Source organism: Dendropsophus ebraccatus, chromosome 7, assembly GCF_027789765.1.
Source record: "Dendropsophus ebraccatus isolate aDenEbr1 chromosome 7, aDenEbr1.pat, whole genome shotgun sequence".
Lineage (NCBI taxonomy): Eukaryota > Metazoa > Chordata > Amphibia > Anura > Hylidae > Dendropsophus > Dendropsophus ebraccatus.
In genome coordinates this window covers 149,144,881-149,170,368 of record NC_091460.1, presented here as the reverse complement: position 1 = coordinate 149,170,368, position 25,488 = coordinate 149,144,881, and the positions used below count along the sequence as shown (strand labels likewise).

At 51.8% G+C, this 25,488-nt stretch overlaps 1 protein-coding gene across 2 annotated transcripts in view; it reads left to right on the top strand.

Annotated features, from left to right (window-relative positions):
* FGG (fibrinogen gamma chain) overlaps positions 1 to 24,532 on the top strand; it is a 32,191-nt gene extending 7,659 nt beyond the window's left edge. The window contains exons 5-10 of one of the 2 annotated variants that reach the window (XM_069978722.1): positions 1,246 to 1,376; positions 1,464 to 1,597; positions 5,087 to 5,271; positions 18,919 to 19,196; positions 19,447 to 19,610; positions 24,404 to 24,532. In XM_069978722.1, coding sequence (XP_069834823.1) covers positions 1,246 to 1,376; positions 1,464 to 1,597; positions 5,087 to 5,271; positions 18,919 to 19,196; positions 19,447 to 19,610; positions 24,404 to 24,415 — 904 coding nt within the window. In that variant the 3' untranslated portion in view covers positions 24,416 to 24,532. Of the gene's footprint in view, positions 1 to 1,245; positions 1,377 to 1,463; positions 1,598 to 5,086; positions 5,272 to 18,918; positions 19,197 to 19,446; positions 19,744 to 24,403 lie in introns of those variants that run through there. The other variant, XM_069978721.1, reaches the window with a different exon arrangement.
* Positions 24,533 to 25,488: the final 956 nt, after the last annotated feature.

The window sequence follows — 25,488 nt, the reverse complement described above, 5'->3', positions numbered from 1 at the left end:
ATGATGATAATGCTGACAACAAGCCACCTACTAGCATAAAAGATCCCGACAACAAGTCACCTACTAGCATAAAAGATCCCTACAACAAGCCACCTACTAGCATAAAAGATCCTGACAACAAGCCACCTACTAGCATAAAAGATCCCGACAACAAGCCACCTACTAGCATAAAAGATCCCTACAAGCCACCTACTAGCATGAAAGATCCCTACAACAAGCCACCTACTAGCATAAAAGATCCCTACAGCAAGCCCCCTACTAGCATAAAAGATCCCGACAACAAGCCACCTACTAGCATAAAAGATCCCGACAACAAGCCACCTACTAGCATAAAAGATCCCTACAACAAGCCACCTACTAGCATAAAAGATCCCTACAAGCCACCTACTAGCATAAACGGTCCTGACAACAAGCCACCTACTAGCATAAACGGTCCCGACAACAAGCCACCTACTAGCATAAAAGATCCCGACAACAAGCCACCTACTAGCATAAAAGATCCTGATAACAAGCCACCTACTAGCATAAAAGATCCCTACAACAAGCCACCTACTAGCATAATAGATCCCTACAACAAGCCACCTACTAGCATAAGAGATCCCGACAACAAGCCACCTACTAGCATAAAAGATCCCGACAACAAGTCACCTACTAGCATAAAAGATCCCGACAACAAGTCACCTACTAGCATAAAAGATCCTGACAACAAGTCACCTACTAGCATAAAAGATCCCTACAAGCCACCTACTAGCATAATAGATCCCTACAACAAGCCACCTACTAGCATAAGAGATCCCGACAACATGCCACCTACTAGCATAAAAGATCCCGACAACAAGCCACCTACTAACATAAACGGTCCCGACAACAAGCCACCTACTAGCATAAGAGATCCCGACAACAAGCCACCTACTAGCATAAAAGATCCCGACAACAAGTCACCTACTAGCATAAAAGATCCCGACAACAAGCCACCTACTAGCATAAGAGATCCCTACAACAAGCCACCTACTAGCATAAAAGATCCCTACAACAAGCCACCTACTAGCATAAACGGTCCTGACAACAAGCCACCTACTAGCATAAGAGATCCCGACAAGCCACCTACTAGCATAAAAGATCCCGACAACAAGCCACCTACTAGCATAAGAGATCCCTACAAGCCACCTACTAGCATAAGAGATCCCTACAAGCCACCTACTAGCATAAGAGATGCGGCAACCATAACTTGCTTTGTTTCCATAGAGAACTACAAGACGTACTAAACTCAAACTCACAAAAGATCAACTTGCTGAAGCAGAAGATCTCGGTCCTGGAGAGCCAGTGCCAGCAGCCGTGCAAAGACACCGTGGAGATACAGGACGTAACAGGAAAAGGTGACTAACCAATACAGGATGTGGGGACCCGACTCCTGATGCCGAATCTTCTGGCTGCGTTTATGAACCCGAGTTTTGCTTTTTCAGATTGTCAGGAAGTTGCCAATAAGGGAGCGAGGACCAGTGGCCTCTACTATATCAAACCCCTGAAAGCCAAGCAGCAGTTCCTGGTCTACTGTGAGATTGAGCCGTCTGGCAGCGCATGGACCGTTCTTCAAAGGGTGAGTGAAAAGCCGCCTTTATGATCCTGGATTACAGTGTCGCTGTGGTTATAACTTTCACATTGTAAATCAGCAGTAGATGAGATATAAAGCAGGTCTGCCATTTCATTACTATGGAAAACACGCCACTTCCTGTGTTCGGAAGCTTTTTTTTCATCAAACTGACTAAAAACAGGAAGTCCGGTGTCATCTGCACTCACAGAGAAGGCGGTCATCTGACTGATGGACACATTGGGGGACATTTACTGACCTTGCGCCCATGGTGTATGCCAAGGAGAAGGCACGGATTAGCCCCTTCTCCCTTGCCTCCTCCCGCACTATATTTACCATGATTTACACCTGCTCACAGGGGTAAATCATGGCAGAAAGCTACACCTGCACATCTTTTGTCACCCGCACGTGCTCCCGTCACCCGCACGTCTTTCCATGCACCCGCGCGTCTTCCCATCACCCGCACAAATTCTTGTCACCTGCACAAATTCTTGTCACCCGCACATCTTCTTGTCACCCGCACATCTTCTTGTCACCCGCACATCTTCTTGTCACCCGCACATCTTCTTATCACCCGCACATCTTCCCTTCACCCGCACAAATTCTTGTCACCCGCACATCTTCCCGTCACCCGCACATCATCTTATCACCCGCAGATCTTCTTATCACCCGCACATCTTCCCGTCACCCGCACATCATCTTATCACCCGCAGATCTTCTTATCACCCGCACATCTTCCCGTCACCCGCACATCTTCTTATCACCCGCACATCTTCCCGTCACCCGCACATCTTCTTATCACCCGCACATCTTCTTATCACCCGCACATCTTCCCGTCACCCGCACATCTTCTTATCACCAGCACAAATTCTTGTCACCCGCACATCTTCCCATCACCCGCACATCTTTCCATCACCCGCACATCTTCTCGTCACCCGCACGTCTTCTTGTCACCCGCACATCTTCCCATCACCCGCACATCATCCCATCACCCGCACATCTTCCCGTCACCCGCACATCTTTCCATCACCCGCACATCATCCCATCACCCGCACATCTTCCCATCACCCACACGTCTTCTTGTCACCCGCACATCTTCTTGTCACCCGCACATCATCCCACCACCGCACGTCTTCCCATCACCTGCACATCTTCCCATCACCCGCACATCTTCCCATCACCCGCACATCTTTCCATCACCCGCACATCATCCCATCACCCGCACATCATCCCGTCACCCGCACATCATCCCGTCACCCGCACATCTTCCCGTCACCAGCACATCTTCCCATCACCAGCACATCTTCCCATCACCCGCACATCTTCCCATCACCCGCACATCTTCCCATCACCCGCACATCTTCCCATCACCCGCACATCTTCCCATCATCTTTCCATCACCCACACATCTTGCCATCATCTTCCCATCACCCGCACATCATCCCATCACCTTCCCATCACCCGCACATCATCCCGTCACCCGCACATCATCCCGTCACCCGCACATCATCCCATCACCCGCACATCTTCCCATCACCAGCACATCTTCCCATCATCTTCACATCACCGGCACATCTTCCCATCACCGGCACGTCTTCCCATCACCCGCACGTCTTCCCATCATCTTCCCATCACCAGCACATCTTCCCATCACCAGCACATCTTCCCATCACCCGCACGTCTTCCTATCACCCGCACGTCTTCCCATCACCCGCACGTCTTCCCATCATCTTCCCATCACCAGCACATCTTCCCATCATCTTCCCATCACCAGCACATCTTCCCATCACCCGCCCGTCTTCCCATCACCCGCCCGTCTTCCCATCACCCGCACGTCTTCCCATCACCCGCACATGATCAGAACCATGTAAAGGGGTCCAAGGGCTGTGATATGTGACTGCAGCAAAAAACACACAGTATACCGAGGAAAACCTCGTATTAGAAAGAGTGTGGGCACATATACAAGCCAATAATCCCATACACTGTCTATTATATCAAAAAGTGAGTCCAACCGTGTCCACTACTAGAAGACTGAAGACTTACATCCTTAATTGGTGTCCAATGAATAGCTGCAATGTTTGGCCTATATTAGGTCTTTGGGAAAGCCTCATTCCAGGGAAGTGAAGGTCCCTTCCACACGTCCGCTAATTCTGTCCACAAACGCAGACGGATGCAGACCCAATCATTTCATTTCTTTTTCATTACGCGTTATGGATCCCCTATTGTCAAGGAAGAGGTTTGTGCAAGTGTGGGATTCCGGCTACTCGCAGGACCACAGATGTGTGAATGTGGCCTTATTACATTCAGCGATAATCTGCTGTAATAACGACAATGATCATTGGCTGATGGTGTCTTTTAGTCCTGACCTAACAGCGATGCATGCCGGGCATGCATCCCTAGCTTTGGGCGTGCATCGCTACGTGTAATAGCTGCGTGTAATAGTGATGCATGGCCGACAGCTGATGACTGTGTACAAAAATATATTAACTTCTACATCTACGTCTTCCCTGATGTCCTGGGAACTTTGGCCACTCCCTGCAGTGTCTGAAGTGACAGGCCGCTCAGCCAATCACTAGCCGCGGCACTGTCCTGGCGATTGGCTGAGCATCACCTCAAACACTGCAGGGAGCGGCCAAAGCTGCAGGACATGAGGGAGCACGAAGAGGTATGTAGAAGTTCATTATTTTACAGTTATTAGATGAGGGCTGCACGGACATCACTAACGATATGGGCTCATTAGTATCCAGACGATTGGGATTGGGCCATAATACGGTCCTTAGTCTATTACATCCTCACCAGGATGTCAGGGTGTGGATGCCCTCAAATTGCTAGAATGAAGTGGAAGTAGCTAGAACAGTGCTGCCCCCCATTGGCTTTGCCACGCATTTTCTCAGGGCTCCAAATCTGACCTATTATAGTCAATAAGTTGGGTGGGGTTCATGGAGGTCAGACAGTTTTCTGTAGCAAGGTTTACTTAAAATTCTCTGCTTCAAAGATACTGTAGAAAGGAGGACCCTTTAAGCGGTTGTCAGGGGACTGACTGATTTATTTTTAAGTGCACAGACAGCTGGTCCACTGGTAAGACATTGCCCGCTCAGCCAATCAGTGGCTGAGATGGGAAACTGCTGTGGCTGCTGATTGGCTGAGCAGGTCTTGTGCAGCCCCCCATCCAGCCCAGAAGTTCGGTGCATTAGGATCCTGGTAACAGTAGCGGGGGGGGGGGGGGGGGGGGGGGAGCGAGGAAGCAGTTTTGTTTCACATTGTCCTGGCTCACTTTGCCCGATGACCTCTTGTAATGGAAGGATGGATAAATCCAGAAGGAACTTGTTAGTTTTGGTAGCTTTTCCTGTCTGTCTGTGAAAGTTGTTGTTGCTCCGCTACTACAAAGGTCAAATAGACTAGGAAAGGCGTGACACTGAGATTGCCTTGTTCAGAAGATTCCTTGTATGAGAATGTTTGTGGCTACAGCAATGAGATATATATATTTCTCTTTCCCAGAGGCTCGATGGCAGCGTGGACTTCAACAAAAACTGGATCCAATACAAAGAAGGATTTGGATATTTGTCACCGACTGACACAACCGAGTTTTGGCTAGGAAATGAGAAGACTCATCTAATCAGCACCCAGTCTACTATTCCATATGTGCTGAGGATCGAGCTGGAGGACTGGAGCGGCCACAAGAGGTGATGATCCCAATCACGACTAAATAGCCTCGTACTTAGGAACCTAAAACCCCAATGTCTGATAATGTTCCATAATGTTATTTGGCTTTTCTGCTATTTAGTTATATAGACTATAAGCCGCCAGATCAGCCGCAGTAGATGAAATATCTGTAGCCAAATGTAGCTTAATAGCACCGACCCCCACAGGAAGCGGGCACTGGGACATGTGCCCTAATATCTGATATATAAGAGATGACTGGTCATACCCACAGGATGCAGCCGCTGGGACATGTGCCCTAATATCTGATATATAAGAGATGACTGGTCACCGACCCTACAGGGTGCAGCCGCTGGGACATGTGCCCTAATATCTGATATATAAGAGATGACTGGTCACTGATCCCACAGGATGCAGCCGCTGGGACATGTGCCCTAATATCTGATATATAAGAGATGACTGGTCACTGATCCCACAGGGTGCAGCCGCTGGGACATGTGCCCTAATATCTGATATATAAGAGATGACTGGTCACTGATCCCACAGGATGCAGCCGCTGGGACATGTGCCCTAATATCTGATATATAAGAGATGACTGGTCACTGATCCCACAGGATGCAGCCGCTGGGACATGCGCCCTAATATCTGATATATAAGAGATGACTGGTCATACCCACAGGATGCAGCCGCTGGGACATGTGCCCTAATATCTGATATATAAGAGATGACTGGTCACCGACCCCCACAGGATGCAGCTGCTGGGACATGTGCCCTAATATCTGATATATAAGAAATGACTGGTCATACCCACAGGGTGCAGCCGCTGGGACATGTGCCCTAATATCTGATATATAAGAGATGACTGGTCACTGATCCCACAGGATGCAGCCGCTGGGACATGTGCCCTAATATCTGATATATAAGAGATGACTGGTCACTGATCCCACAGGATGCAGCCGCTGGGACATGTGCCCTAATATCTGATATATAAGAGATGACTGGTCACTGATCCTACAGGGTGCAGCCGCTGGGACATGTGCCCTAATATCTGATATATAAGAGATGACTGGTCACTGATCCTACAGGGTGCAGCCGCTGGGACATGTGCCCTAATATCTGATATATAAGAGATGACTGGTCACCGACCCACAGGATGCAACCGCTGGGACATGTGCCCTAATATCTGATATATAAGAGATGACTGGTCATACCCACAGGATGCAGCCGCTGGGACATGCGCCCTAATATCTGATATATAAGAGATCACTGGTCACTGATCCTACAGGGTGCAGCCGCTGGGACATGTGCCCTAATATCTGATATATAAGAGATGACTGGTCATACCCACAGGATGCAGCCGCTGGGACATGCGCCCTAATATCTGATATATAAGAGATGACTGGTCACTGATCCTACAGGATGCAGCCGCTGGGACATGTGCCCTAATATCTGATATATAAGAGATGACTGGTCACTGATCCCACAGGATGCAACCGCTGGGACATGTGCCCTAATATCTGATATATAAGAGATGACTGGTCATACCCACAGGGTGCAGCCGCTGGGACATGTGCCCTAATATCTGATATATAAGAGATGACTGGTCACTGATCCCACAGGATGCAGCCGCTGGGACATGGGCCCTAATATCTGATATATAAGAGATGACTGGTCACTGATCCCACAGGATGCAGCCGCTGGGACATGGGCCCTAATATCTGATATATAAGAGATGACTGGTCACTGATCCCACAGGATGCAGCCGCTGGGACATGTGCCCTAATATCTGATATATAAGAGATGACTGGTCACTGATCCCACAGGATGCAGCCGCTGGGACATGTGCCCTAATATCTGATATATAAGAGATGACTGGTCACCGACCCCACAGCATGCAGCCGCTGGGACATGTGCCCTAATATCTGATATATAAGAGATGACTGGTCACTGATCCCACAGGGTGCAGCCGCTGGGACATGTGCCCTAATATCTGATATATAAGAGATGACTGGTCATACCCACAGGGTGCAGCCGCTGGGACATGTGCCCTAATATCTGATATATAAGAGATGACTGTCATACCCACAGGGTGCAGCCGCTGGGACATGTGCCCTAATATCTGATATATAAGAGATGACTGGTCATACCCACAGGGTGCAGCCGCTGGGACATGTGCCCTAATATCTGATATATAAGAGATGACTGGTCACTGATCCCACAGGATGCAGCCGCTGGGACATGTGCCCTAATATCTGATATATAAGAGATGACTGGTCACTGATCCCACAGGGTGCAGCCGCTGGGACATGGGCCCTAATATCTGATATATAAGAGATGACTGGTCATACCCACAGGATGCAGCCGCTGGGACATGTGCCCTAATATCTGATATATAAGAGATGACTGGTCACCGACCCACAGGATGCAGCCGCTGGGACATGTGCCCTAATATCTGATATATAAGAGATGACTGGTCATACCCACAGGATGCAGCCGCTGGGACATGCGCCCTAATATCTGATATATAAGAGATGACTGGTCACTGATCCTACAGGGTGCAGCCGCTGGGACATGTGCCCTAATATCTGATATATAAGAGATGACTGGTCACTGATCCCACAGGATGCAGCCGCTGGGACATGTGCCCTAATATCTGATATATAAGAGATGACTGGTCATACCCACAGGGTGCAGCCGCTGGGACATGTGCCCTAATATCTGATATATAAGAGATGACTGGTCATACCCACAGGATGCAGCCGCTGGGACATGTGCCCTAATATCTGATATATAAGAGATGACTGGTCATACCCACAGGATGCAGCCGCTGGGACATGCGCCCTAATATCTGATATATAAGAAATGACTGGTCATACCCACAGGGTGCAGCCGCTGGGACATGTGTCCTAATATCTGATATATAAGAGATGACTGGTCACTGATCCTACAGGATGCAGCCGCTGGGACATGTGCCCTAATATCTGATATATATATAAGAGATGACTGGTCACCGACCCCACAGGGTGCAGCCGCTGGGACATGTGCCCTAATATCTGATATATAAGAGATGACTGGTCATACCCACAGGGTGCTGCCGCTGGGACATGTGCCCTAATATCTGATATATAAGAGATGACTGGTCATACCCACAGGGTGCAGCCGCTGGGACATGTGCCCTAATATCTGATATATAAGAGATGACTGGTCACTGATCCCACAGGATGCAGCTGCTGGGACATGTGCCCTAATATCTGATATATAAGAGATGACTGGTCACTGATCCCACAGGGTGCAGCCGCTGGGACATGTGCCCTAATATCTGATATATAAGAGATGACTGGTCACTGATCCCACAGGATAAAGCCGCTGGGACATGTGCCCTAATATCTGATATATAAGAGATTACTGGTCACCGACCCCACAGGATGCAGCTGCTGGGACATGTGCCCTAATATCTGATATATAAGAGATGACTGGTCACTGATCCCACAGGGTGCAGCCGCTGGGACATGTGCCCTAATATCTGATATATAAGAGATGACTGGTCACTGATCCTACAGGGTGCAGCCGCTGGGACATGTGCCCTAATATCTGATATATAAGAGATGACTGGTCACTGATCCTACAGGGTGCAGCCGCTGGGACATGTGCCCTAATAACTGATATATAAGAGATGACTGGTCATACCCACAGGGTGCAGCCGCTGGGACATGTGCCCTAATATCTGATATATAAGAGATGACTGGTCACTGATCCTACAGGGTGCAGCCGCTGGGACATGTGCCCTAATATCTGATATATAAGAGATGACTGGTCATACCCACAGGATGCCGCCGCTGGGACATGCGCCCTAATATCTGATATATAAGAAATGACTGGTCATACCCACAGGATGCAGCCGCTGGGACATGTGCCCTAATATCTGATATATAAGAGATGACTGGCCACCGACCCCACAGGGTGCAGCCGCTGGGACATGTGCCCTAATATCAGATATATATATAAGAGATGACTGGTCACTGATCCCACAGGGTGCAGCCGCTGGGACATGTGCCCTAATATCTGATATATATATAAGAGATGACTGGTCACTGATCCCACAGGGTGCAGCCGCTGGGACATGTGCCCTTATATCTGATATATAAGAGATGACTGGTCACTGACCCCACAGGGTGCAGCCGCTGGGACATGGGCCCTAATATCTGATATATAAGAGATGACTGGTCATACCCACAGGATGCAGCCGCTGGGACATGTGCCCTAATATCTGATATATAAGAGATGACTGGTCACTGACCCCACAGGATGCAGCCGCTGGGACATGTGCCCTAATATCTGATATATAAGAGATGACTGGTCATACCCACAGGATGCAGCCGCTGGGACATGTGCCCTAATATCTGATATATAAGAGATGACTGGTCACCGACCCCACAGGATGCAGCCGCTGGGACATGTGCCCTAATATCTGATATATAAGAGATGACTGGTCACTGATCCCACAGGGTGCAGCCGCTGGGACATGTGCCCTAATATCTGATATATAAGAGATGACTGTTCATACCCACAGGGTGCAGCCGCTGGGACATGTGCCCTAATATCTGATATATAAGAGATGACTGGTCACTGATCCCACAGGATGCAGCCGCTGGGACATGTGCCCTAATATCTGATATATAAGAGATGACTGTCATACCCACAGTGTGCAGCCGCTGGGACATGTGCCCTAATATCTCATATATATATAAGAGATGACTGGTTACTGATCCCACAGGGTGCAGCCGCTGGGACATGTGGCCTAATATCTGATATATAAGAGATGACTGGTCACTGATCCCACAGGATGCAGCCGCTGGGACATGTGCCCTAATATCTGATATATAAGAGATGACTGGTCACTGATCCCACAGGATGCAGCCGCTGGACATGGGCCCTAATATCTGATATATAAGAGATGACTGGTCACCGACCCCACAGGGTGCAGCCGCTGGGACATGTGCCCTAATATCTGATATATAAGAGATGACTGGTCACTGATCCCACAGGATGCAACCGCTGGGACATGTGCCCTAATATCTCATATATATATAAGAGATGACTGGTCACTGATCCCACAGGATGCAGCCGCTGGGACATGTGCCCTAATATCTGATATATAAGAGATGACTGGTCACTGATCCCACAGGGTGCAGCCGCTGGGACATGTGCCCTAATATCTGATATATAAGAGATGACTGGTCACCGACCCACAGGATGCAACCGCTGGGACATGTGCCCTAATATCTGATATATAAGAGGTGACTGGTCACTGACCCCACAGGGTGCAGCCGCTGGGACATGTGCCCTAATATCTGATATATAAGAGATGACTGGTCACTGATCCCACAGGGTGCAGCCGCTGGGACATGTGCCCTAATATCTGATATATAAGAGATGACTGGTCACCGACTCCACAGGATGCAGCCGCTGGGACATGTGCCCTAATATCTGATATATAAGAGAGGACTGGTCACTGATCCCACAGGGTGCAGCCGCTGGGACATGTGCCCTAATATCTGATATATAAGAGATGACTGGTCACGATCCACAGGATGCAGCCTCTGGGACATGTGCCCTAATATCTGATATATAAGAGATGACTGGTCACTGATCCCACAGGATGCAGCTGCTGGGACATGTGCCCTAATATCTGATATATAAGAGATGACTGGTCACTGACCCCACAGGATGCAGCCGCTGGGACATGTGCACTAATATCTGATATAGAAGAGATGACTGGTCACTGATCCCACAGGATGCAACTGCTGGGACATGTGCCCTAATATGTCATATATATATAAGAGATGACTGGTCACTGATCCCACAGGATGCAGCCGCTGGGACATGTGCCCAAATATCTGATATATAAGAGATGACTGGTCACCGACCCCACAGGATGCAGCCGCTGGGACATGGGCCCTAATATCTGATATATAAGAGATGACTGGTCATACCCACAGGATGCAGCCGCTGGGACATGGGCCCTAATATCTGATATATAAGAGATGACTGGTCACCGACCCCACAGGGTGCAGCCGCTGGGACAAGCGCCCTAATATCTGATATATAAGAGATGACTGGTCACTGATCCTACAGGATGCAGCCGCTGGGACATGTGCCCTAATATCTGATATATAAGAGATGACTGGTCACCGACCCCACAGGATGCAGCCGCTGGGACATGTGCCCTAATATCTGATATATAAGAGATGACTGGTCACTGACCCCACAGGATGCAGCCGCTGGGACATGTGCCCTAATATCTGATATATAAGAGATGACTGGTCACTGATCCTACAGGATGCAGCCGCTGGGGACATGTGCCCTAATATCTGATATATAAGAGATGACTGGTCACCGACCCCACAGGATGCAGCCGCTGGGACATGTGCCCTAATATCTGATATATAAGAGATGACTGGTCACTGATCCCACAGGATGCAGCCGCTGGGACATGTGCCCTAATATCTGATATATAAGAGATGACTGGTCACTCACCCCACAGGATGCAGCCGCTGGGACATGGGCCCTAATATCTGATATATAAGAGATGACTGGTCACCGACCCCACAGGGTGCAGCCGCTGGGACATGTGCCCTAATATCTGATATATAAGAGATGACTGGTCACTGATCCTACAGGATGCAGCCGCTGGGACATGTGCCCTAATTTCTGATATATAAGAGATGACTGGTCATACTCACAGGGTGCAGCCGCTGGGACATGTGCCCTAATATCTGATATATAAGAGATGACTGGTCACTGATCCCACAGGGTGCAGCCGCTGGGACATGTGCCCTAATATCTGATATATAAGAGATGACTGGTCACTGATCCCACAGGATGCAGCCGCTGGGACATGTGCCCTAATATCTGATATATAAGAGATGACTGGTCACTGATCCCACAGGGTGCAGCCGCTGGGACATGTGCCCTAATATCTGATATATAAGAGATGACTGGTCACTGATCCCACAGGATGCAGCCGCTGGGACATGTGCCCTAATATCTGATATATAAGAGATGACTGGTCATACTCACAGGATGCAGCCTCTGGGACATGTGCCCTAATATCTGATATATAAGAGATGACTGGTCACCGACCCCACAGGATGCAGCCGCTGGGACATGTGCCCTAATATCTGATATATAAGAGATGACTGGTCATACCCACAGGGTGCAGCCGCTGGGACATGTGCCCTAATATCTGATATATAAGAGATGACTGGTCACTGACCCCACAGGATGCAGCCGCTGGGACATGTGCCCTAATATCTGATATATAAGAGATGACTGGTCATACCCACAGGATGCAGCCGCTGGGACATGCGCCCTAATATCTGATATATAAGAAATGACTGGTCATACCCACAGGATGCAGCCGCTGGGACATGTGCCCTAATATCTGATATATAAGAGATGACTGGCCACCGACCCCACAGGGTGCAGCCGCTGGGACATGTGCCCTAATATCAGATATATATATAAGAGATGACTGGTCACTGATCCCACAGGGTGCAGCCGCTGGGACATGTGCCCTAATATCTGATATATATATAAGAGATGACTGGTCACTGATCCCACAGGGTGCAGCCGCTGGGACATGTGCCCTTATATCTGATATATAAGAGATGACTGGTCACTGACCCCACAGGGTGCAGCCGCTGGGACATGGGCCCTAATATCTGATATATAAGAGATGACTGGTCATACCCACAGGATGCAGCCGCTGGGACATGTGCCCTAATATCTGATATATAAGAGATGACTGGTCACCGACCCCACAGGATGCAGCCGCTGGGACATGTGCCCTAATATCTGATATATAAGAGATGACTGGTCACTGATCCCACAGGGTGCAGCCGCTGGGACATGTGCCCTAATATCTCATATATATATAAGAGATGACTGGTTACTGATCCCACAGGGTGCAGCCGCTGGGACATGTGGCCTAATATCTGATATATAAGAGATGACTGGTCACTGATCCCACAGGATGCAGCCGCTGGGACATGTGCCCTAATATCTGATATATAAGAGATGACTGGTCACTGATCCCACAGGATGCAGCCGCTGGACATGGGCCCTAATATCTGATATATAAGAGATGACTGGTCACCGACCCCACAGGGTGCAGCCGCTGGGACATGTGCCCTAATATCTGATATATAAGAGATGACTGGTCACTGATCCCACAGGATGCAACCGCTGGGACATGTGCCCTAATATCTCATATATATATAAGAGATGACTGGTCACTGATCCCACAGGATGCAGCCGCTGGGACATGTGCCCTAATATCTGATATATAAGAGATGACTGGTCACTGATCCCACAGGGTGCAGCCGCTGGGACATGCGCCCTAATATCTGATATATAAGAGGTGACTGGTCACTGACCCCACAGGGTGCAGCCGCTGGGACATGTGCCCTAATATCTGATATATAAGAGATGACTGGTCACTGATCCCACAGGGTGCAGCCGCTGGGACATGTGCCCTAATATCTGATATATAAGAGATGACTGGTCACCGACTCCACAGGATGCAGCCGCTGGGACATGTGCCCTAATATCTGATATATAAGAGAGGACTGGTCACTGATCCCACAGGGTGCAGCCGCTGGGACATGTGCCCTAATATCTGATATATAAGAGATGACTGGTCACCGATCCCACAGGATGCAGCCTCTGGGACATGTGCCCTAATATCTGATATATAAGAGATGACTGGTCACTGATCCCACAGGATGCAGCTGCTGGGACATGTGCCCTAATATCTGATATATAAGAGATGACTGGTCACTGACCCCACAGGATGCAGCCGCTGGGACATGTGCACTAATATCTGATATAGAAGAGATGACTGGTCACTGATCCCACAGGATGCAACTGCTGGGACATGTGCCCTAATATGTCATATATATATAAGAGATGACTGGTCACTGATCCCACAGGATGCAGCCGCTGGGACATGTGCCCAAATATCTGATATATAAGAGATGACTGGTCACCGACCCCACAGGATGCAGCCGCTGGGACATGGGCCCTAATATCTGATATATAAGAGATGACTGGTCATACCCACAGGATGCAGCCGCTGGGACATGGGCCCTAATATCTGATATATAAGAGATGACTGGTCACCGACCCCACAGGGTGCAGCCGCTGGGACAAGCGCCCTAATATCTGATATATAAGAGATGACTGGTCACTGATCCTACAGGATGCAGCCGCTGGGACATGTGCCCTAATATCTGATATATAAGAGATGACTGGTCACCGACCCCACAGGATGCAGCCGCTGGGACATGTGCCCTAATATCTGATATATAAGAGATGACTGGTCACTGACCCCACAGGATGCAGCCGCTGGGACATGTGCCCTAATATCTGATATATAAGAGATGACTGGTCACTGATCCTACAGGATGCAGCCGCTGGGACATGTGCCCTAATATCTGATATATAAGAGATGACTGGTCACCGACCCCACAGGATGCAGCCGCTGGGACATGTGCCCTAATATCTGATATATAAGAGATGACTGGTCACTGATCCCACAGGATGCAGCCGCTGGGACATGTGCCCTAATATCTGATATATAAGAGATGACTGGTCACTGATCCCACAGGATGCAGCCGCTGGGACATGGGCCCTAATATCTGATATATAAGAGATGACTGGTCACCGACCCCACAGGGTGCAGCCGCTGGGACATGTGCCCTAATATCTGATATATAAGAGATGACTGGTCACTGATCCTACAGGATGCAGCCGCTGGGACATGTGCCCTAATTTCTGATATATAAGAGATGACTGGTCATACTCACAGGGTGCAGCCGCTGGGACATGTGCCCTAATATCTGATATATAAGAGATGACTGGTCACTGATCCCACAGGGTGCAGCCGCTGGGACATGTGCCCTAATATCTGATATATAAGAGATGACTGGTCACTGATCCCACAGGATGCAGCCGCTGGGACATGTGCCCTAATATCTGATATATAAGAGATGACTGGTCACTGATCCCCACAGGATGCAGCCGCTGGGACATGTGCCCTAATATCTGATATATAAGAGATGACTGGTCACTGATCCCACAGGATGCAGCCGCTGGGACATGCGCCTAATATCTGATATATAAGAGATGACTGGTCACTGATCCCACAGGATGCAGCCGCTGGGACATGTGCCCTAATATCTGATATATAAGAGATGACTGGTCACTGATCCCACAGGGTGCAGCCGCTGGGACATGTGCCCTAATATCTGATATATAAGAGATGACTGGTCACTGATCCCACAGGATGCAGCCGCTGGGACATGTGCCCTAATATCTGATATATAAGAGATGACTGGTCATACTCACAGGATGCAGCCGCTGGGACATGTGCCCTAATATCTGATATATAAGAGATGACTGGTCACCGACCCCACAGGATGCAGCCGCTGGGACATGTGCCCTAATATCTGATATATAAGAGATGACTGGTCATACCCACAGGGTGCAGCCGCTGGGACATGTGCCCTAATATCTGATATATAAGAGATGACTGGTCACTGACCCCACAGGATGCAGCCGCTGGGACATGGGCCCTAATATCTGATATATAAGAGATGACTGGTCATACCCACAGGGTGCAGCCGCTGGGACATGTGCCCTAATATCTGATATATAAGAGATGACTGGTCACTGATCCCACAGGATGCAGCCGCTGGGACATGTGCCCTAATATCTGATATATAAGAGATGACTGTCATACCCACAGTGTGCAGCCCTGGGACATGTGCCCTAATATCTGATATATAAGAGATGACTGGTCACCGACTCCACAGGATGCAGCCGCTGGGACATGTGCCCTAATATCTGATATATAAGAGATGACTGGTCACTGATCCCACAGGATGCAGCCGCTGGGACATGTGCCCTAATATCTGATATTTAAGAGATGACTGGTCACTGATCCCACAGGATGCAGCCGCTGGGACATGGGCCCTAATATCTGATATATAAGAGATGACTGGTCACCGACCCCACAGGGTGCAGCCGCTGGGACATGTGCCCTAATATCTGATATATAAGAGATGACTGGTCACTGATCCCACAGGATGCAACCGCTGGGACATGTGCCCTAATATCTCATATATATATAAGAGATGACTGGTCACTGATCCCACAGGATGCAGCCGCTGGGACATGTGCCCTAATATCTGATATATAAGAGATGACTGGTCACTGATCCCACAGGGTGCAGCCGCTGGGACATGCGCCCTAATATCTGATATATAAGAGGTGACTGGTCACAGACCCCACAGGGTGCAGCCGCTGGGACATGTGCCCTAATATCTGATATATAAGAGATGACTGGTCACTGATCCCACAGGATGCAGCCGCTGGGACATGTGCCCTATTATCTGATATATAAGAGATGACTGGTCACTGATCCCACAGGATGCAGCCGCTAGGACATGTGCCCTAATATCTGATATATAAGAGATGACTGGTCACTGATCCCACAGGGTGCAGCCTCTGGGACATGTGCCCTAATATCTGATATATAAGAGATGACTGGTCACTGATCCCACAGGATGCAGCCGCTGGGACATGTGCCCTAATATCTGATATATAAGAGATGACTGGTCACTGATCCCACAGGATGCAGCCGCTGGGACATTTGCCCTAATATCTGATATATAAGAGATGACTGGTCACTGACCCCACAGGATGCAGCCGCTGGGACATGTGCCCTAATATCTGATATATAAGAGATGACTGGTCACTGATCCTACAGGATGCAGCCGCTGGGACATGTGCCCTAATATCTGATATAGAAGAGATGACTGGTCACTGATCCCACAGGATGCAACTACTGGGACATGTGCCCTAATATGTCATATATATATATAAGAGATGACTGGTCACTGATCCCACAGGATGCAGCCGCTGGGACATGTGCCCAAATATCTGATATATAAGAGATGACTGGTCACCGACCCCACAGGATGCAGCCGCTGGGACATGGGCCCTAATATCTGATATATAAGAGATGACTGGTCATACCCACAGGATGCAGCCGCTGGGACATGGGCCCTAATATCTGATATATAAGAGATGACTGGTCACCGACCCCACAGGGTGCAGCCGCTGGGACAAGCGCCCTAATATCTGATATATAAGAGATGACTGGTCACTGATCCTACAGGATGCAGCCGCTGGGACATGTGCCCTAATATCTTATATATAAGAGATGACTGGTCACCGACCCCACAGGATGCAGCCGCTGGGACATGTGCCCTAATATCTGATATATAAGAGATGACTGGTCACCGACCCCACAGGATGCAGCCGCTGGGACATGTGCCCTAATATCTGATATATAAGAGATGACTGGTCACTGATCCTACAGGATGCAGCCGCTGGGACATGTGCCCTAATATCTGATATATAAGAGATGACTGGTCACTGATCCCACAGGGTGCAGCCGCTGGGACATGTGCCCTAATATCTGATATATAAGAGATGACTGGTCACTGACCCCACAGGATGCAGCCGCTGGGACATGTGCCCTAATATCTGATATATAAGAGATGACTGGTCACCGACCCCACAGGATGCAGCCGCTGGGACATGTGCCCTAATATCTGATATATAAGAGATGACTGGTCACTGACCCCACAGGATGCAGCCGCTGGGACATGTGCCCTAATATCTGATATTTAAGAGATGACTGGTCACTGACCCCACAGGATGCAGCCGCTGGGACATGGGCCCTAATATCTGATATATAAGAGATGACTGGTCATACCCACAGGATGCAGCCGCTGGGACATGTGCCCTAATATCTGATATATAAGAGATGACTGGTCACTGATCCGACAGGATGCAGCCGCTGGGACATGTGCCCTAATATCTGATATATAAGAGATGACTGGTCACCGACCCCACAGGGTGCAGCCGCTGGGACATGTGCCCTAATATCAGATATATATATAAGAGATGACTGGTCACCGACCCCACAGGATGCAACCGCTGGGACATGTGCCCTAATATCTGATATATAAGAGATGACTGGTCACTGACCCCACAGGATGCAGCCGCTGGGACATGCGCCCTAATATCTGATATATAAGAGATGACTGGTCACTGACCCCACAGGATGCAGCCGCTGGGACATGTGCCCTAATATCTGATATATAAGAGATGACTGGTCACTGACCCCACAGGGTGCAGCCGCTGGGACATGTGCCCTAATATCTGATATATAAGAGATGACTGGTCACCGACCCCACAGGGTGCAGCTGCTGGGACATGTGCCCTAATATCTGATATATAAGAGATGACTGGTCATACCCACAGGATGCAGCCGCTGGGACATGTGCCCTAATATCTGATATATAAGAGATGACTGGTCATACCCATAGGGTGCAGCCGCTGGGACAGTCCTTCCAGTCAGGGCACACGTACCCGCCATGATTGGTCGGAGCCCTACCAGTCAGCTAGTCATCACTTATCCTATGGATAGGGAATAACCTTGCAGTAACCCCCATAAGACCTAATTGCAATGTAATTTGATTCTTTGAGGCTCAGATGGCTTTTATTTAAATTTGTTTTGTTTTTTTGCCCTATAGCACAGCAGACTATTCCACATTCAGATTGGGGTCGGAAAAGGACAATTACCGGCTGACCTATGCCTTTTTCCTGGGTGGTGATGCTGGAGATGCTTTTGATGGCTTTGATTTTGGAGACGACCCCAGCGACAAGTTCTACACCTCCCACAATGGCATGCAGTTCAGTACTTACGACAAAGATAATGATAAATATGATGGAAACTGTGCCGAGCAGGATGGCTCTGGTTGGTGGATGAACAGGTGTCATGCTGGTCACCTCAATGGCAAATATTACCAAGGTAAGAGCCGTACACGTGAGCCCGGACATGTATAGTACACACTGTAGTTGGGAACATTTTTACATATAGGAGTTGTCTCTTACGGACATCATGAAAGTACGGCCGTGCTTGATCCAAAGTAGACCCGGCACGTGTGCCACGTAATAAGATGGGAGAATGTTTGGCTAGCTGTAGCAAACCGCATCCCCTGGGCTCCTGAAATCCACAATCACCTGGAGGCCCTAATGGTTTCCTCTTCTGTTCCTTCCAGGCGGCACCTACTCGGAGGCCGACAGTACCAGCGGTTACGACAATGGAATTATCTGGGCAACATGGCGCAGCCGCTGGTATTCCCTGAAGTCCGTGTCCATGAAAGTCATTCCTCTGAACCGATACGGAGTAGACGGTCAGCAGCAGTTCTCCAAGGACGCAAAGGTCGGCTCCCAGCAGCGAGGAGATTTCTAGACTTCTTATTCTTTTGCCTACACTGAACGTTGATAATATCGGCTTCACGCTAAACCTTCTCCAAGTAGATCCTGTCTGCAAATAAAGTTGTTGAATCACGGAACGAATCATTGTGCTATCGCCATTGCTGGGTTCTGCTGCTGCTGGTTTAATTTCTATAGTAATATCTACAGGAATAGGAAGGGCGAGAAAATCCTCCAATGTCTCAGATTGAAGGACTAAAACGTTTAGTACGAGAGATGAGTGAAGCTCCAGCTCAAACGCTCTACATGTGACTACCAATGGCTGAAGAAGCCGGATGCCGCCCTAGGGAGTCCCGAAATACATGCATACCTTTAGCTGTACCCATATTTTCCACCTTCTTTAGCCATCGGTGATGACATGCAGCACGTTCGGGCTGCATCCAGCTTTTTTAGCCATCGGTGATGACATGCAGCGCATTCGGGCTGCATCCAGCTTCCTCAGGCATCGGTGATGACATGCAGTGCATTCGGGCTGCATCCAGCTTCTTCAGCCATCGGTGATGACATGCAGCGCGTTCGGGCTACATCCAGCTTCTATCGGGAGTCACTTGTTGGTTGTCTGGGATCGGCAGTCACTCGTTGATTGTCGGGGATCGGGACTCACTTGTTCGTTGCCGGGGATCGGGAGTCACTAATTTCATACATTAACAATTTTCTTGCTTCCAATGGGAATAACTATAACTAAAAGCGGGGGCGTCACCCAGGACCATGGCCTCAGCCCATCAGCCGGGCTACAGACCCAAAGTGATTGCACGGACATCAGTATGATGTAGTTTTACCTTCTGCCTAATTGAAGTGAATGGAAGGAATTTACGGACATTTCTGTTACAATGTATAAACCTACCCTTAGAAGAACCTACAAGTCAATATATATATATATATATATATATATATATAGATAGATAGATAGATGTGTGCTGTATATATATCATGCCTTTACAATACATAACACATTAATACAGGAGCTTTACATATCCAGAATTTGTAAAATATATTTCTCTTGCTTGTCCCTATGTCAGTGTCCATGTCTCTGCTCTCCTGTCCTCCCGTCCCCCTGTCCCTGTGCTCCCATTCCTGCTCTCCCGTCCCTGCTCTCTCATCTCCGTGTCCCTGCTCTCCCATCCCTGCGCCCCTGTCCCTGCGCTCCCATCCCTGCTCTCCCGTCCCCCTGTCCCTGCTCTCCCATCCCAGCGCCCCTGTCCCTGCTCTCCCGTCCCTGCTCTCCCATCCCTGCGCCCCTGTGCTCCTGTCCCTGCTCTCCCACCCCCGCGTCCCTGCTCTCCCACCCCCGCGTCCCTGCTCTCCCGTCCCCGTGTCCCTGCTCTCCCACCCCCGTGTCCCTGCTCTCCCGTCCCTGTGTCCCTGCTCTCCCACCCCCGTGTCCCTGCTCTCCCGTCCCTGTGTCCCTGCTCTCCCACCCCCGTGTCCCTGCTCTCCCACCCCCGTGTCCCTGCTCTCCCGTCCCTGTGTCCCTGCTCTCCCACCCCCGCGTCCCTGCTCTCCCGTCCCTGTGTCCCTGCTCTCCCATCCCTGCGCCCCTGTCCCTGTGCTCCTGTCCCTGCTCTCCCACCCCCGCGTCCCTGCTCTCCCATCCCAGCGCCCCTGTCCCTGCTCTCCTGTCCCTGTGCTCCCGTCCCTGTGCTCCGATCCCAGTGTCCCTGCTCTCCCGTCCTTGCGCTCCCATCCCTGCTCTTCCGTCCCTGTGTCCCTGCTCTCCCGTCCCCGTGTCCCTGCGCTCCCACCCCCACGTCCCTGCTCTCCCGTCCCTGTGTCCCTGCTCTCCCACCCCCGCGTCCCTGCTCTCCCACCCCCGCATCCCTGCTCTCCCGTCCTTGCGCTCCCATCCCTGCTCTCCCGTCCCCGTGTCCCTGCTCTCCCGTCCCTGCACTCCCACCCCCGCGTCCCTGCTCTCCCGTCCCTGTGTCCCTGCTCTCCCATCCCTGCGCCCCTGTCTCTGTGCTCCTGTCCCTGCTCTCCCACCCCCGCGTCCCTGCTCTCCCGTTCCTGTTCTCCTGTCCCTGTGTCCCTGCTCTCCGTGCCTGCTCTCCCGCCCCCGCGTCCCTGCGCTCCTGTCCCCGTGTCCCTGCTCTCCCGTCCCTGCCCTCCCGCCCCACGTCCCTGTGCTCCTGTCCTTGCTCTCCGATCCCCATGTCCCTGCGCTCCTGTCCCTGCTCTCCCGCCCCCGCTCTCCCGTCCCTGTTCTCCTGTCCCTGCTCTCCTGTCCCTGTGTCCCTGCGCTCCCGCCCCACGTCCCTGCTCTCCCGTCCCTGTGTCCCTGCTCTCCCGTCCCTGTGTCTCTGCTCTCCTGTCCCTGCTCTCCTGTCCCTGCGCTCCCGCCCCCACGTCCCTGCTCTCCCGTCCCTGCTCTCCCGTCCCTGTGTCTCTGCTCCCCTGTCCCTGTGTCCCTGCGCTCCCGCCCCCACGTCCCTGCTCTCCCGTCCCTGTGTCCCTGCTCTCCCGTCCCTACGTCCCTGCTCTCCCGACCCCACGTCCCTGCTCTCCCATCCCTGCGCTCCCGCCCCCACGTCCCTGCTCTCCCGCCCCCACATCCCTGCTCTCCCGTCCCTGTGTCCCTGCTCTCCTGCCCCCACGTCCCTGCTCTCCCGTCCCTGTGTCCCTGCTCTCCCGTCCCTGCTCTCCCGTCCCTGTGTCTCTGCGCTCCCGTCCCTGCGCTCCCGCCCCCACGTCCCTGCGCTCCCGTCCCTGTGTCCCTGCTCTCCCGTCCCTGTGTCTCTGCGCTCCCACCCCCACGTCCCTGCTCTCCCGTCCCTGTGTTCCTGCGCTCCCGCCCCCACGTCCCTGCTCTCCCGTCCCTGCTCTCCCGTCCCCGTGTCTCTGTGCTCCCGTCCCTGCGCTCCCGCCCCCACGACCCTGCTCTCCCGTCCCTGTGTCTCTGCGCTCCCGTCCCTGCGTCCCTGCTCTCCCGACCCTGCTCTCCCGTCCCTGTGTCTCTGCGCTCCCGTCCCTGCTCTCCCGTCCCCACACCCCTGCTCTCCCGTCCCTGTATCTCTGCGCTCCCGTCCCTGCGCTCCCGCCCCCACGTCCCTGCTCTCCCGTCCCTGTGTCTCTGCGCTCCCGTCCCTGCGCTCTCGCCCCCACGTCCCTGCTCTCCCGTCCCCACGTCCCTGCTCTCCCGTCCCTGCTCTCCCATCCCTGTCTCTGGGCTCCCGTCCCTGCTCTCCCGTCCCCACGCCCCTGCTCTCCCGTCCCTGTGTCTCTGCGCTCCCGTCCCTGCGCTCCCGCCCCCACGTCCCTGCTCTCCCGTCCCTGTGTCTCTGCTCTCCCGTCCCTGCCCTCCCGCCCCACGTCCCTGTGCTCCTGTCCTTGCTCTCCGATCCCCATGTCCCTGCGCTCCTGTCCCTGCTCTCCCGCCCCCGCTCTCCCGTCCCTGTTCTCCTGTCCCTGCTCTCCTGTCCCTGCTCTCCCGCCCCCGCTCTCCCGTCCCTGTTCTCCTGTCCCTGCTCTCCTGTCCCTGCTCTCCCGCCCCCGCTCTCCCGTCCCTGTTCTCCTGTCCCTGCTCTCCTGTCCCTGCGCTCCCGCCCCCACGTCCCTGCTCTCCCGTCCCTGTGTCTCTGCTCCCCTGTCCCTGCGCTCCCGCCCCCACGTCCCTGCTCTCCCGTCCCTGTGTCCCTGCTCTCCCGTCCCTGCGCTCCCGCCCCCACGTCCCTGCTCTCCTGTCCCTGCTCTCCCGTCCCTGTGTCCCTGCTCTCCCGTCCCTGTGTCTCTGCGCTCCCGTTCCTGCGCTCCCGCCCCCACGTCCCTGCTCTCCCGTCCGTGTGTCCCTGCTCTCCCGTCCCTGTGTCCCTGCGCTCCCGCCCCCACGTCCCTGCTCTCCTGTCCCTGCTCTCCCGTCCCTGTGTCTCTGCGCTCCCGTCCCTGCTCTCCCGTCCCTGTGTCTCTGCGCTCCCGTCCCTGCGCTCCCGCCCCCACGTCCCTGCTCTCCCGTCCCTGTGTCTCTGCTCTCCCGTCCCTGCCCTCCCGCCCCACGTCCCTGTGCTCCTGTCCTTGCTCTCCGATCCCCATGTCCCTGCGCTCCTGTCCCTGCTCTCCCGCCCCCGCTCTCCCGTCACTGTTCTCCTGTCCCTGCTCTCCTGTCCCTGCTCTCCCGCCCCCGCTCTCCCGTCCCTGTTCTCCTGTCCCTGCTCTCCTGTCCCTGCTCTCCCGCCCCCGCTCTCCCGTCCCTGTTCTCCTGTCCCTGCTCTCCTGTCCCTGCGCTCCCGCCCCCACGTCCCTGCTCTCCCGTCCCTGTGTCTCTGCTCCCCTGTCCCTGCGCTCCCGCCCCCACGTCCCTGCTCTCCCGTCCCTGTGTCCCTGCTCTCCCGTCCCTGCGCTCCCGCCCCCACGTCCCTGCTCTCCTGTCCCTGCTCTCCCGTCCCTGTGTCCCTGCTCTCCCGTCCCTGTGTCTCTGCGCTCCCGTTCCTGCGCTCCCGCCCCCACGTCCCTGCTCTCCCGTCCGTGTGTCCCTGCTCTCCCGTCCCTGTGTCCCTGCGCTCCCGCCCCCACGTCCCTGCTCTCCTGTCCCTGCTCTCCCGTCCCTGTGTCTCTGCGCTCCCGTCCCTGCTCTCCCGTCCCTGTGTCTCTGCGCTCCCGTCCCTGCGCTCCCGCCCCCACGTCCCTGCTCTCCCGTCCCTGTGTCCCTGCGCTCCTGTCCCTGAGGCTTTGCAGCTGCTGCACCTCCTATGTCCCTGGAATCTGTGGGGGAGATACAATATGTTAATCTGCTCTTCTCTTCCCCTGTAGGGCGACATATAGACGAAGAGATTTTAGTAAAAGCTGCAGATTTGTGGAATACGGAATAACCGGAATACGTCGGCCAGAAGGAAGAACGTCCCGTTACATTTACCATCACAATAAAGTCTTACTATTTTATTTCAGGAATTCTGAATAATTATTGTTACTGAAATCTAATGCGAATAGGAGGGATAGTATATAGATAGAAAGAGATATACAGATATATAGATATACAGACAGACAGATGTAGGCTATGTTCACACTACGCAAAAGTACGGCCGTTGTTGCCATCGGCAACAACGGCCGTACTTTATGCGCCTGTGAACACTGCCCTATCTGCTATGGGATCCCAGGCAGAGCGTATACACATCGTATGCGCTCCGGCCGGGATCCCATGCGGACCCGCAAACAACTGATGTCTCTGTCAGTTCACACAATAAGGAGAGTGGCTCCGGCCGCTCGCTTCATTGTGTGCTGTGGAGTGTTCTGATGCGGGCGCGCTGGTGCACCGGCATCAGAACACTGCGGCCATAAAGATTATCCAGCCGGTACTGCAGTACCAGCCGGGATGATCCGTGCAGAGGCCGGCCGTTCCGTGACCCGGCCTGGTCTCTTACAGAGTGTAAACATAGCCATAGAGATATACAGATATAGATATAGATATAGATATACAAATGTACAGATATACAGACATACATATACAGATATAGACATACATATACAGATATACAGATGTAGATATACAGATATATGTGTATATATATATATATATATAAACACACACAGATATAGATATACATATATACAGATATAGATACACAGATGTAGATATACAGATTTACAGATATAGATATACAGTATACAATGGTACCTTGGTGTAAGAGCATTGCTTTGGTGTAAGAGCTCCCTGTACTGGGGGAGGGGCATGGTCTGCATAGTGGGGTCTACAGCACTGTACTCTGACCCAGGAAGTCTCCCTCACCTTCCAAATCATAGAAGATCCACTTCAGGCTGGGGCTTACATCAGGGGACAGGACTGTGGAGGTAATCTCTCCATAGCTGTAACCCCTCTCTTCCCGGACAGAGAGCGCTGC